General features: G+C 38.7%; 1 protein-coding gene across 2 annotated transcripts in view; it reads left to right on the plus strand.

Annotated features, from left to right (window-relative positions):
- Positions 1 to 14,879, plus strand: part of LOC149827779 (Glycosyl hydrolase family 47 protein) — a 49,786-nt gene that overhangs the window by 33,460 nt on the left and 1,447 nt on the right. For both annotated transcript variants that reach the window (XM_090018244.1, XM_090018245.1), the window contains exons 9-15: positions 329 to 379; positions 5,134 to 5,222; positions 5,305 to 5,386; positions 5,464 to 5,577; positions 5,716 to 5,795; positions 7,741 to 7,876; positions 8,010 to 8,080. In XM_090018244.1, the coding sequence (XP_089874370.1) occupies positions 329 to 379; positions 5,134 to 5,222; positions 5,305 to 5,386; positions 5,464 to 5,577; positions 5,716 to 5,795; positions 7,741 to 7,876; positions 8,010 to 8,080 (623 nt within the window). The remainder of the gene's footprint in view (positions 1 to 328; positions 380 to 5,133; positions 5,223 to 5,304; positions 5,387 to 5,463; positions 5,578 to 5,715; positions 5,796 to 7,740; positions 7,877 to 8,009; positions 8,081 to 14,879) is intronic.

Genomic DNA, 14,879 nt, shown 5'->3' on the forward strand with positions numbered 1-14,879 from the left:
ACTTTTGAACCATCTGCTTGCAAGTGTAACAATCTGAGCAATCCCACCACATGAGGGCCCTTTTGACATTGCACAAAAGGGATTACTAAAAGGCTACTGTTGTGACCATTACCCATTGGAATGCTCTTCATTTGAAAGCAGTTCACCTATATCTTCATGGTGCAAGTTATTAATAGAGGCACATCACGCGTGCTGCTGTGCACATATAATTGCACACAAATGGCCATCATGATGGCCAATTGCAGTCATTGTGGTTTTTCATATCTATGACTGCATAAAAAATTGTGTTAGATTCTTTATAGTTAAGAGATATTGTCTGCTTTTGCAGGATGCTGGGATTGGTACAAGCATTGATTCTTTTTATGAGTATTTATTGAAGGTACATCACAAAACATTTCTTTCATTTCATGCACATGCAAATACATTAATGGAATTAAGGACATGTCAAGTAGTATCTCTCTAAAACTGTATGGAATTTAGACCATGTTGAAACTCAGAAGAATGTAGACCACAATTTGTTTAACAGTTAGATATAACCTTGACATGTAGGGTGTAATAAGAGATCCATTTGTCTTTTTGCTTTTATTTTTTGGGTAAAAAATACAGAATGATCTTATATTACTAAACATTAATGAATATGTAGATTACAAATGGAATAAGTTAATGTGGATATATTTTTCGGAAATGCATATTTGGTCATTTGTCCATCTTTGATCATGGATATGAAGGTACAGACCCTTTAATTACATGTATATGCACAGGCCTTCAGTAATGCTTTTCAGGTGCTTTTTACATTCTGGCTCTAAATAGAGCCACTGTTGAATTGGAAGTCTTGATTAGAAAAGAAAAAAATATTAACCTCTTTTAAGCATGTTACACTTAGTTCTTACTTCACCTTCCAAAATTTCATGGTCCAGTATATCCTTTCAGATCTACTATACGGGTTACATTCACAAGCTATTCAAAAAGTTGCTCTATTTTCAAAGGAACAAAAACAATTTTCTACCTAAAATTCCAAGATTTTAATCTGACTAAACAACTTCAAATGGAACCTCTCTTTCTCTCTCTCTCTCGATTCAGAGGAATTGGTAGGTTGTAACCAGTTTATCCTCGTAATCATCCCAACCAGTTCCAATTTCCAAAAACACAAGTGCATGTGTTTGCTTAATCTGAACCTGAAAATGTACTTTTCATATCTTATTTAGTAGAAAACACAAATTAAAATTAAAAATCAACGGTCCATATTATAATGCCCCCCAAATCCCAGACTTGCAACTTTTTAGGAAAACTTTGAAAGTTTTGTAATCATTCATTTTTCAGAGTTTAAAATAGCAGTTCAGCAGAAACTGATGTTTGAAATGCTAAGTCATTGGACCTTGGGCGCATTATAGGTGAACCTTCCTTTACACCTCAGATTTGTAACTCCGTACATTCATTGAAACCAAATAGATTCAAACGAAGTTTTTAAAGTTTATACAAAAAGAGAAATTTCAAAGAAACCCTTATACCAAATTACAAAAATGTCCTCAGGAGCAAAACATCAAGAAAAGAATCTCATCTTGATATTATCACGTCATCGTGCCATCACTTGTCATTTCGACCTAATCATCACCTGTACCCATGAAACATGTTAGATTGATAAAAATTTGGTATGTGCATAAATATAACAATTCAGAACAAGACTAACATATACGTTGTTCCTTTCGTGATGTGCGGTTTAGAATAAGCAAAATGAGCATGATAACTTTGTTTCAATATTAACTGTCCTAAGGGTATGCAAAAGAGAAATGTAAAAACAACTGAGGCTGCCCGGGGGTTTGTTATTTTATGTATTTTGATACCCCGAACAACTAGCTGAGTCCGCTCCTAAGGGGACGGCCAATGACCGAGAGGGAATTCTCCAGAGGCCACTCGTTCAAGGGGATACATCCATACTTCTGCATAAGTCATTGGGACCTACCACCTAGGATAATTTTTGGTAGCCCAGTCCCCTAACTCCGATGACCGAGGACACCGAGTTCAATTGCTACTCGAGGAGCGTAGATGTTAACAACCTGTCCATCAGAGTTTTTGTACCATCCCATCTTCTTTCTTGACGAAACCAAAGAGACGAATGAGTATATTAGGTTTTATTTTAACTGACAACTCATTCTATATACTCTGGTCTTTCAAACTATCTCGAGCATCTTGCCTGTGAAGGCGATAATTACCATTTATACGATTTTCTTTTCATCATTGTGCATTTGCACGCTACGAGGTTACCATAAACCTCTCATCCAATCATCATAGTACTAACATACCACGCAAGTCTGATAGTACCACTACGATGAAAGGGGTATCGGTTTCTCAGAAACAAATCTCGACTTTGTTTAAAAAATCTCAACGTCCCGTGCTCTAGGTCAGGGATATCGAGTCATTTTTGGATATCAAAACAAAAGACCATACGTACCTCTTAGGGCTACGTAGGGTTGAGGTGAAGACTTGGTTGCGACTAGATATTCGTTTTTGCTTTTCGAAACAACGAATATTACAAACATTGGAATTTCGCATAAAATTTTCTTTTTCTTTAAGGACTTGACGAGCATGCGCAATTCTGCGTCTTTAAATGCAAGGTAGGCAGGAGTACGTAAAATTGCGTACCTTATAAAGTCATATATATGTATATATGATAGATATATATCAAAGCATAAGCCTGTGCACATTATAGCACGACAACAATGTAAATGACATAAAGCAAGACTCGATGTGCGAAACTACACATCGAGCTAAATAAATTGCGTAAGTGATCCACGATGTACGCAACCGTACATCGGTTAAATAAATTGCGTAAGCAGTGCATGACGTACGAAATCGTACATCAGCCAAATAAATTGCGTAAGCAGTAGCCTGTGCACGTAATAGCACATTGACAAAGTAAATGACATAAAATAAGACTCGATGTGCGAAACCACACATCAAACTAAATAAACTACGTAAGCAATGCATGATGTATGCAATCGTACATTGGCTAAATAAATTTGCGTAAGTAGTAGCCTGTTTACGTTACAACGTGATGACAAAGTAAATGACATAAATTTAAATGGACAAGAATACGCAAAACTGCGTCCTTGAGTTAAAAGCATACATATATATATACATATATATATATGTATATACGTATACATATATGTTAGAAGTGTTCTGCCATTGTTCTTGTATGCAACTTTTCCCTACCTCGGAGATTGTTGGACTCACGGATGATTCCGAGCGTAGTTTTTTAAGGGCTCGTGCCTTGGTGCGCGTGTTGCGTCCATTGCGCCGATGGGGTGCGCTAAAATGTATTTTATCGGGCTGCGAAAGAAATAATAAATTTTTTTAAATCATGAAAATAAGCAATGCTTGCGTCTCGGGGGTCGAACCCGAAGCTGGTTCGAGCCGCCCAGGCTGAGCCGGGCTCATGCCAAGGGTGAACCGAGCTGAGCTCGGTGCTAGCCGGACTCAACTCGGTCGAGCCTACCCAGCATGGCTGGGCAGGCCACATCCAAGATATAGGGCAGGAGGGCGCTGCCCTCCTGCTGTTGCAGTAAAAAAAAAAGTGGACAGGAGGGCGCTGCCCTCCTACTGCCCTAAAAAGAAGAGAGAGGGCAGGAGGGCGCTGCCCTCCTGCTATCGTCAAAAGAGAGAGAGAGGGCAGGAGGGGCAGCACCCTCTTGCACCGATAAAAAGGAGGGAGAGGGCAGGAGGGCGCTGCCCTCCTGCGCCTGTCAAAAAAAGAGAGGGAGTAGGGAGGGGTGGTGCCTCTCCTCTCCTAGGTTAACAGGGAGAAGAGAGAGAGAGCGGGGAGGGGCGACGCCCCTCCTCTGCTGAAAAAAGGTGGAAGAGGGAGGGGCGGCACCCTTCCTCTCCTGAGCTAACAGGGAAAGAGAGAGAGAGAGCAGGGAGGGGCGACACCCCTCTCCTGCTGAAAAAGGGAAAAGAGAGAGAGCAGGGAGGGGCGACGCCCCTCCCTTGCTGAAAAAGGGGAAAGAGAGAGAGAGAGCAGGGAGGGGTGACGCCCCTCCTCTGCTGGGCTAATAGAGAGGCAGGAGGAGGTGCGCACCTGGGCAGTGGCACCTCCGGCGAGCGAGAGGGGGAAGAAGAGAGGTGAGCGTAGGGGGAGGGAGCTCGGGCGTTAAGGAGGGAGAGCAAGGGCGCAGGGGGAGCATGCGGGGATCCCGACGAGGGGTCGTACACCGGCGAGAGGGGGCTCCGGGTCTCGCAGGGGAAGAGTCGGGCGAGGGGGGGGGGGCTGTGTGGATCCGGTCGGATCCAACCTGGATCCAAAACTATATATATTTTTTAAAAATCACGAGTGTTACACATATTGTACCAAAACTTTGCCTTTGCTCAATGTAATTTCTAAAGCATGTTTTTTAGTAAATCAACAACAATAAACACATCTATGGATTCAGATTAAGAAAACACTTGTAAGTATGCCTTTTGAAGTGGTAAGGACGGTTAAGAGGATAAAGTTTCAGGACATACCAATTCCTCCTGTGTGTGTGTGTGCATCTGCACGTGGGCATGTGTGAGTGCATTTTGGTTGTAAGGTGGCTTTATAAATTTTTTATTGTAGTGGGTTCTTCCTAACCGAAGAGAATTTTTTTAATTTCTTAAGACACTTTTGGTTGTAAAATGCCTTTATAAAGACACTTTTAGTTTAGCTGTAAGGTGGTTTTCCTTAGTTTTAGATTACAAGGGCAGATTCTTGTTGGCTGGAGCTAAACATATTTCCTTCACCTTAATCCTGAAATTGCTATTATGGAGGAAATGCTTGGTAATATTCAAGGAGGGAATTCATTTACTGCTGGCTGTTCACATTTCAAAAGTTGGTGTTTGACTTTCAAAGCTGCTCTTTAAGGGTGAGGTAGAATACTTTTTTGTTCAAAACATCGTGTTAGCACGATCATGTTTCATCAAGTAAATAGATTGGTAAATCTTTGGAAATGGTAAATCTTTGGAAATATGTTGGCAATTGCATATTGAATGTGGACAATTTCCTTATTTGTGAACCTTGATGGAACAATTAGATTTTTTCCATACGGCCTCTATGTTTATGGGGACCTCTTCAAATGCATTATTTCTTGTGCTTAAAGGCTACCCATTGTGCTGTAGGCATATTTGTTATTTGGCGATGAAGAATATCTATACATATTCCAGGAAGCTTATAAGGCTGTGATGCAATACCTTTACAATGATCCGTGGTAAGACATGTGTGACTGTGCTTTTATTTGGATAATTTCCAAGAGCTTTTGCTTAGAATGGAGTGGCATTTTGTGCATGTAGGTACGTGGAAGTAAATATGAACTCCGCTGCTGTAGTGTGGCCTTTATTTAATAGCCTGCAATCATTCTGGCCTGGACTGCAGGTGCTGTATTTGTTAAATGGAAACTGATTTTTGATGCCTTCTTTTTTTGTCATATTGATTGCTGTCATGATGTGAAGGTTTTAGCTGGGGACATTGAGCCTGCTGTTCGCACACACAAGGCCTTCTTTAGTGTCTGGAAGAAGTACGGTTTCACACCAGAAGGATTTAATCTTGCTACATTTAGCGTTCAGGTAACTCATGTCTGTTTCACATCATTCCTGTGAGTGTTCAAGCAATCTTTTGTGAGATTACAATCACTCATTGCTTTTATCTTGGTATTCCAAAGAGTTCATCTCAGTTTAAAATCATCCTTATTAGTGTATTACCAGCATGGTCAAAGGAGTTACCCATTGCGTCCAGAGTTAATGGAGAGCACATATTGGCTATTCAAAGCTACAAGAGATCCCATGTGAGTAATTTATGTAATGTTCTCTGTTATAATGTTTCTTTTATCAGTGGGTGCATCTTTGTATTTCTGCTGATTTATGTTGGTAACTTGAATGAATACTGAATAGAAGATAGTGTGATTGATGATCATTTTGACTATTAGCTTATTTTTTTTTGAAAGAAAGAAAGAGTTCTGATATGGAAGTCTTACACACCTTTATAAGACAATGTTTTAAATGGTTCCAAGTAGGGATATCAATGGATCAGATTTTATCTGATATCCAACCAAATCCAGCTTTGTTTAGTCAGATTTGGTAAGCCGAAACTATATCTGATTATAATCGGATGCGGATATGGTTTTGCTTTTTTGCTATCGAATCCGACAAATATCCAAATTAGATGGATATCTGAATCAGAAAAAGGGAAAAAGCGGATTTGGTATGAGATTTTCACCATCTGAGTCCCAATCTGAATCCAAATCCATTTAGGCAGCATCAGATTAGTCGAATCTGGTATCGGCCGCGTCTAATCCGAATCCAAACCGTTTCCATCTCTAGTTCCGGCAGTGAGCATTTTCAGTAGAGACCATTTAGTTGAAGATCATTGTAGCAAATGAAAGTTCAGTATCTTTAGATATTTGTTTATGTCTTGTTTTTCTTTTCTCATGTTTGTGCGGTGAGGTTTGTATCTGTGTTAGCGCTTTAGCAGAACATCACATCTGTTCAAACTGATGTGGTGTTTTAGTAGAATGATGTTTGAAGGTGGAGGTTAGGATGTTAGAGCATATTGGGTGTTTGCATTGGTAACTCTTAGTTTGCAAGTCTATTTATGATGTCCTTTTTTAGGGACTAGGAACATACCATTATGGAGAGTTGGTGTGGCTAGATTTTATTTGGTTCATAGGGAGTTAAGAGGAGACCATTTTGTTCGACTTTAATCTTTAATCTTTAATATATATATATATATATATATATATATATATGTGTGTGTGTGTGTGTGTGTGTGTGTGTGTGTGTGTGCATGCATATGCAGTTATTTATGAATCTGTCTATTGGCCTGAAAAATATTGACTTAATCAATCCATTTACTTAAAAAAGTTGAGGTATCTTGAATTGTCTTTTTGACATGGACAAAGTTAATTTTGGGATCAATTTCCATGTTGGACCTTGGTCATACATAGGTGTACTCAGAGGTTTTATTTATCCTGTTGCTGATGTATCTATATCCATTTGCCAGTGGTAAATCTACAGCTCAAATTAAAGCCTTGAAACAAATAGCTGGCAAATCATCAGTGGGGTGGGTTCAATTTAATGAGTTGAAATCCTTCATCATTCACTCAAGGCCCTTTATAAAGCTACTCATAATCCCATAGAAAGAGGTCAACGGTTGCAGCAGTTGAGTGTTTACCAGAATTCCTTTCTTGATCCATTGTGTTACCCTATCTTGGCTGCAAATTTAAAAATTCAGGTTACCTTCCTGCATTGAATGTTTTCCGGTCACCTATAAATCAAATTTTATTATTTTTTTCAAATTTTCCATCTGAATCTGTGATTTCACAGGTCATTTTCTCATCCACTATAAATTTTTTATGTTAGTGTTTTTTCAATTTTGCCATCTGAATCTATGATTTCACAGGTCGTTTTCTCATCCACTATGAATTTTGGATATTAGTGTTTTAAATCCATAACTCAAACTGGCCTTGGTCACTTTCACATCGACTTTGATGTCATGCAATTATTAGTAGAATTGAAATGTCAGAGTTGATACTGTAAGGCCAACAGCACTATGTACTCTCTTTTATTAGCTTGCAAGTATGCAATTACACATATGTCTAGTGCATATTACTTACTGTTCCTGGCTTGAACATATCCTGTTTGTTGCTCCTCTTTCTTACCCATTCGTCTGGTAATAAAATGAGATTTTTGAAGTCCCTGTTATCTCTTATTATAAACTTTGGATGTTTTCAGCTATCTTGATGCTGGGCGTGATATGGTTGCCAGTTTGCAATATGGTGCCAAATGCCCTTGTGGATATTGCCACATTATGGATGTTGAATCTCACAAGCAAGAAGACCATATGGAAAGCTTCTTTCTGGCAGAAACAGTATGGATCATATCATAAAATGCATTGGCATCTAGGATTCTAAAGTTTCTCATTGGACATTTCATATGTTATAGTTGAAGTATGAAATAAGATTTCTTATCAACTTAACATGTTAAATGCTATCACATTACAGGTTAAATATCTTTGGCTGCTTTTTGATTTGAAGGTGGGTGCTGAAAACGTTGTTGAAAATGGACCATATCAGTAAGTATAACCTGCATCTGCATGTTGGTGAAAAGAGAAAAAAAGGATTACATATTCTGAGATGCATGTATAAACTTGCTATAGTTGGCAGACATTTTTGGATATCAATAATGCCCGGGAGAGACCTAGAGATTTGGATAACTGTGTGGATATAGGTGCAATGAATGCATTTTTTTTAAGGTGTTGGGTCAAAATTATGCTTGATGCATCAAATGGCATTTAGATACACATACTACTTTACAGAAATTCAATTGTACAATGGCATTCGTGTCTGGCCTTTTTTTCTTCTGGCATTGCAGAAGATATGATAAAAAGTGACACAGACATATACACATATACATGCACATCCTTCAGATGAGTGGACTGCATTTCGATGTCCTAGTAGTAGTAGCACAAAATAGCACCAATGATGCATGTGTATGTGTGGATGGATGTTATGCTGCATGTAATGAAATATGCGGAAAAGAAATGTATGTCCTACAATGGACATTCACACATAGAAATCAAAGAACAAGTCCAAAAGAGGACATACACAAAAGCCAATAATGGCAAGAAAGCATAAAATCTTATAAATGCACTAAAGGGCTTGAAGAAGCCACACATTACAAAGGGGGAGACCCCACTTATTTATAGGCAAGAGAGGAGTGAGGGAGAGTTAGAGAAAAGCAAGAGAGAGGGACCATTGGGAGTCCCAACAAGGAGTCGTTGGGCTCCCAACGGTCACAATTGTGACCGTTGGGGGCCCAACGACTCTTTGTTGGGGCCCCCAATGGCTGTGCATTAAATGCACAAAAATAAAAATAAAAAAAGACAAAAAGAAATGGAAAAAATAGAAAAAGGTAAAAGGAAAAAAATAGAAAAAGAAAAAAGACTAAAATGCCCCTATTGGGCGAGTTTACAGAACTACCCCTTATCGGGTAGTGAATGACAAATATATATATATATATATAAATATATATTACATATATTTTAACACCCTCCCTCAAGCTTTACGGGGATACAACGAAAAACTTGTTGAGAAGAAACATGAAGCGAGGAGCAGCAAGAGCTTTGGTGAAGAAGTCCGCCAACTGGTACTCGGATGTGACGTAGGGCAGTGTAATGGTTCCTTTTGGGTATTCATCTCAAACATAATGGCAATCCATCTCAATATGTTTAGTACGCTCATGGAAGGTGTGGTTGCTTGCAATATAGATAGCACTCTTGTTATCACAACACATCTTCGAAGGAGTTGAGATGACGATGCCCATATCACAGAGGAGACTCCTAAGCCACACAAGCTCCATGGTTGTAGTGGCCATTGCACGATATTCCGCTTCAGTTGAGGACAATGATACTTTATGTTGCTTCTTGCATCTCCAAGAAATCATAGAGTCACCTAAGAAAACACAAAAACCAGTGGTTGAGACTCTATCATTGGGATTTCCTCCCCAATCAGCATCTGTATAGGCAATTAAATCAAGTGATGATAAAGAGGAAAGAAAAACTCCCTTAGTTATGGTGTTCTTAATATATCTGACAATCCTTAAGACTGCACTCATGTGCACAGTTGTAGGTGCATGTTGAAATTGACTGACGGAATGAACTGCATGAGCTATGTCTGGCCGAGTGATGGATAAGTATGTCAGAGACCCAATGAGTTGACGGTAGGGAGTAGGATTCTCAAGAAGTGTCCCATCTTCCAGCCTTAGCTTTGCATGGATAACCTCAGGGGTTTCTGTCATTTTATCATCCGAAATTCTAGACTTGGCACAAATGTCAGCAGCAAGTTTCATCTGAGAGAGAATATACCCTCAGGGTGAATATGCAACTTCAATACCTAGAAAATATCTTAAGAAACCAAGGTCAGACATGTCAAAATTTTCTTTTAAAATTTTCTTAATATCATGGATTTCTTGCTCATCACTTCCAGTGATGATCATATCATCAACATATAGTAGTAAAATAACTACAGAGGACCCTGCACTTTTCACAAATAACACAGTGTCAGTATAACATGAACGAAAATTTAAGCTAGTCATCACATTGCTAAATCTGTCATGCCAAGCTTTTGGAGCTTGTTTTAACCCATATAGTGCCTTTTTTAGTTTAAGAACTTTGTTTTCACCAATGGATACTCCTGGTGGAGGATCCATATAGACCTCTTCACTTAGTTCGCCATTAAGAAATGCGTTCTTAATATCCAATTGATAGATAGGCCATTTTTTAATGGATGCAACCGCAATAAGAGTCCTAACACTAGTCATTCTAGCTACGGGAGCAAAGGTTTCCTCATAGTTTATTCTGTACTCTTGAGCATATCCTTTGGCTACCAACCTAGCTTTATAACGTTCTAATGACCCATCACTTTTAGTTTTAATTTTGAAGACCCATCTACATCCAATAGACTTTTTTCCAGTGGGTAATGAAGTTATTTCCCAAGTTTTAGCTTTTTCAAGGGCACTAAGTTCTAGTTTCATGGCTTCAACCCATTGAGGAATGTTTTTGGCTTCATTATAGTGTGATGGTTCATGATAAGAGTGTAATGCAATTAGACATGCCCTATATTTAGGTGTTAGGGATTCATAGGAAACAAACCTATTAGGAGGGTTGGAGATTCGGCTAGATCTCCTTAAAGAGGTTTCTTCTATGTTGGAATTTTGAGAATATTTTTCTAAGGCACTTATGGGAATTTCTTGACCACGCCTAGCATAGGTTTGAATTGACCTATTTTCAACATCATTACTTTCAATTTCATCATTACTAAGAGGAGTATCCTCTAAATCATTGGGAACATCCTCTAGGTGAGGAGTCACATCTTCTTGAGAGAGAAGATCAAATAAGAAAGCATATTCACTTTCATCAATATCTTTATTTTTCTCAAAGCCGTTTTCATTTTCCAAAAAGGTAACATCTTTGGATACATATAGTTTGTTGTTTTTGGGATCGAAGCACCTAAAACCTTTTTGATTTTCTCCGTATCCTAAGAATACACATTCGATAGCTTTAGGAGATAACTTATCTCTTTTATGTGTAAGGACAAAACACTTACACCCAAAAATTCTTAACCTATTAAAATCGGGTGTTCTTTCAAAAAGTTTTTCATATGGAGATATATTTTGAAGGGATGAGGATATCATTCTATTTATCAAATAAGTGGAGGTTAAGGCGGCTTCGGCCCAATAGCATTTAGGAATTTCTTTGGAAATGAGAAGAGTCCTAGTGGTTTCCAAAATGTGTCTATGCTTTCTTTCGGCTAGACCGTTTTGTTGGGGAGTCCTAGGACATGACCTTTGATGACAAATTCCATTGATTTCCAAATATTCTTGAAATTCATTTGATAGATATTCTCCACCGGAATCGGATCGAAGAATGGAGATATTAGTTGAAAATTGATTTTTGACAATCATATGAATTTTTTTAAAAAAGTTAAAAACTTCGGATTTTAAGTTGAGAAAATAGATCCACACATATCGAGTGAAATCATCAATGAAAGTAACATAATATGAGTATCCTCCTTTTGATATGACCGGAGAAGGACCCCAAACATCCGAATGAATTAATTCAAAGGGTCTTTTTGACACAAATGTTCTCTTTGGAAAGGGGGTGGATTTCATTTTTCCAAAAATACAACTTTTGCAAACAAAATGTTTCTCATTACAAAATTTCTTTCCAAAGGGAAAGGAGTACATTTTTGAGAAGCTTGGATGTCCAAGTCTTTGATGCCAAGTTTCTATATTTTTATCTTGGACATGATTACAAAAAGAGTTAGTGGGAAGTTTCAAATTGGTCATGTAGTAGAGATCTCCCATCCTATGGCCTTGCCCAATCCGCTTCCCGGACTGAAGATCCTGTATAAAGCAATCCTTGGTTGAGAAGGAGATTTCACATCCATGATCACATATTTGAGAGACAGATAAAAGATTTAAATTAAGTTGAGGTACTACTCTTACATTTGGCACAAAAAAATCTTTCGAAAAATCTAAGGTTCCAAAACTTTTAACTTGTAAAGAGGTACCATCGGCGGTGGAGACAAAAGAGTTTTTGGAGTTGCTACATACATTGGATAGTCCATTTTCGATAGGGGTCATATGAAAAGATGCTCCAGAATCAAGAATCCAAGAAGGCGTACCTGGAGGAGAAGAAGAGGCAATGGCGGCTCCCGAAGTTGACGGCGATTTGAGTAGAATTTGAAGTGCTTCGGATAGTTGAGCAAGGGAGAAGGACTCTTTCCCTTTCATTGGCTCCTCCTTCTTTGGGGAACTTCTTCAATAGTAGCAACTTTACCTTTTGGAGGCTCATTTATCTTTGGACAATTAGGTTCTATATGACCCGGTTCTTGACAATGATGGCAAATAGCTTTCCTATAATTGCCATTATAGTTATTTTGCCTCCCAAAGTGTGGAGGCTTATATGCTTTCATATGATTGCCGGGTCTAGACACGGCAAGAACTTCATCTCCTCCTTTAATCATGCCAAGACGTGTTTCTTCTTGGCATATTTCGGCTATGGCATCTTCCAATGGAAGTGGTTTTGATCTATGAAGGAGGGAGGACCTAACTTGCTCATATTCGGGCCTAAGCCCATGTAAAAATTGGAAAAAGTGTTCTTTCTCCATTTGTTCTCTTCTCATTTCAACATCTTCACTTGATACCCATTTGGGTTCAAGAAGGGATAGCTCATCCCATAAAGGTCCAAGAGTGCTATAGTAATCTCTTACACTCATTTCACCTTGCTTAATGGTACGAATTTTTTCTTGGATAAAGAATTGACGAGCAAGGTCTTTTTGGGTATACATACCTTTCATAAAGAACCATGCTTCATTTGCTAGGCGGAATTTAGCAATGTTGGCGCAAATCTTTAGCTCCACGTTGTTCATGAACCATGCAAGAATTTTTGCATGCTTACTTTCCCAATCTTCTACCTTGGATTGGCGATCTTCAATAGCCTTCATGCGAGCACTTCCTTCTATAGCCTTTTCTTGATCACCATCAATTTTCGTAAGTTGAAGTTGAGGTTCCCTAATGGTTCCCATCACATATCCCCAAAGCTTTTTACCTTTGAGGTTGTTTTCCATGGCGGCGGCCTACATCATGTAGTTCGTACCATTAAGCTTGAAGGAGAGATCAATCTTTTGTTCTCCTTCCATTATATAGTCAAGAATGAAGGACAAACAAAGAGAGAGAGAAAGCTAGACAACTAGCTATATGAATCAAGAGCACAACCAAGGCTCTGATACCATGTAATGAAATATGCGGAAAAGAAATGTATGTCCTACAATGGACATTCACACATAGAAATCAAAGAACAAGTCCAAAAGAGGACATACACAAAAGCCAATAATGGCAAGAAAGCATAAAATCTTATAAATGCACTAAAGGGCTTGAAGAAGCCACACATTACAAAGGGGGAGACCCCACTTATTTATAGGCAAGAGAGGAGTGAGGGAGAGTTAGAGAAAAGCAAGAGAGAGGGACCATTGGGAGTCCCAACAAGGAGTCGTTGGGCTCCCAACGGTCACAATTGTGACTGTTGGGGGCCCAACGAATCTTTGTTGGGGCCCCCAATGGCTGTGCATTAAATGCACAAAAAGAAAAATAAAAAAAGACAAAAAGAAATGGAAAGAATAGAAAAAGGTAAAAGGAAAAAAATAGAAAAAGAAAAAAGACTAAAATGCCCCTATTGGGCGAGTTTACAGAACTACCCCTTATCGGGTAGTGAATGACAAATATATTTATATATATATATAGATATATATATATATAAATATATATTACATATATTTTAACACTGCATCCATGTGTAGTATATCAAAATGCAACCCACTTGTGATTACTATGCATTTTTAGCACCAGCAAGGTAGGAAAAAGTGAGGGCCTTCTTATGTGTTTGTCCAAGTTTTGGCCAGATCCGATGTAAGAATTCTTTCAAAATATTATTGAAGTTTTGGATGCTCCAATACTGTAAGGGTAGTCTTTCTTTTTGTTGGCTTACTCCTCTTCCTGTTCTATGGCTTAGAAGCATCCAGCAGTGCCACACCGGTGTTTTCTCATTTTATGCGGCATACAAAACCTGACAAGATTTTGGCTGGTTTCTTCTGTTTGATCATTCCTAAACTTGGAGAATTGTAATATGAAACCTAGTTTATATGTTAATATGGTACATTCTCTTGGAGGTTCCTTTGCCAGCAATATCAAATTGGTTGCTATTAGATGAGGGGATGGGGAATTGATAGATCTGTTAGTTAAAAATTCTGTTCTCCACTGCCCCACCAAATAATTGAAAAAGCATAAGTGCAAGAAAACTGAACCAACTTTCACTGGCTTTTTTGTCTTTATTCAGCCTAAAATTTGGTCAGAAGTCTTAAGGAGTATCCCCCTCTCTCCAATCCCTCCTCAAGGTCAGGTATCTGTGTGACTGGAAGCCGAAACAAAGGGTGATTACTATATGAGAAATGGTACTTTTGTATATTGCAACACCTCCACATAGATGATCGTGTTCTCGGGTCAAAAGTGAATTTGAGTCAACTGATCAGTTGACCCAACCTTGCATGAGCCAGAACAAGGATAGAGGGTTTGGTTCTTATGTCAGGCTATGTCAGATTGTATAGACTTTTGACTGGCATATGCACCCCTGGAGTTTGGTACTAATTGTAATGGAGCGTCTGAGTCTCCTGGCTGGGGCTTTCCAAACCTTAGTTCTCAACCAATTGTAGTGGATTTGTGCAGGGCCTGAAATGGGCTTTGTGTGTTCTAGTGCAAAATCTTGTTTATGATTTCAAATTTGACTGATTCTTTAAGGCACGCAGCCTATTTGTTCT

The sequence above is a fragment of the Nuphar pumila genome, chromosome 10 (genome assembly GCF_984573655.1).
Source record: "Nuphar pumila chromosome 10, dmNupPumi1.hap1.1, whole genome shotgun sequence".
Lineage (NCBI taxonomy): Eukaryota > Viridiplantae > Streptophyta > Magnoliopsida > Nymphaeales > Nymphaeaceae > Nuphar > Nuphar pumila.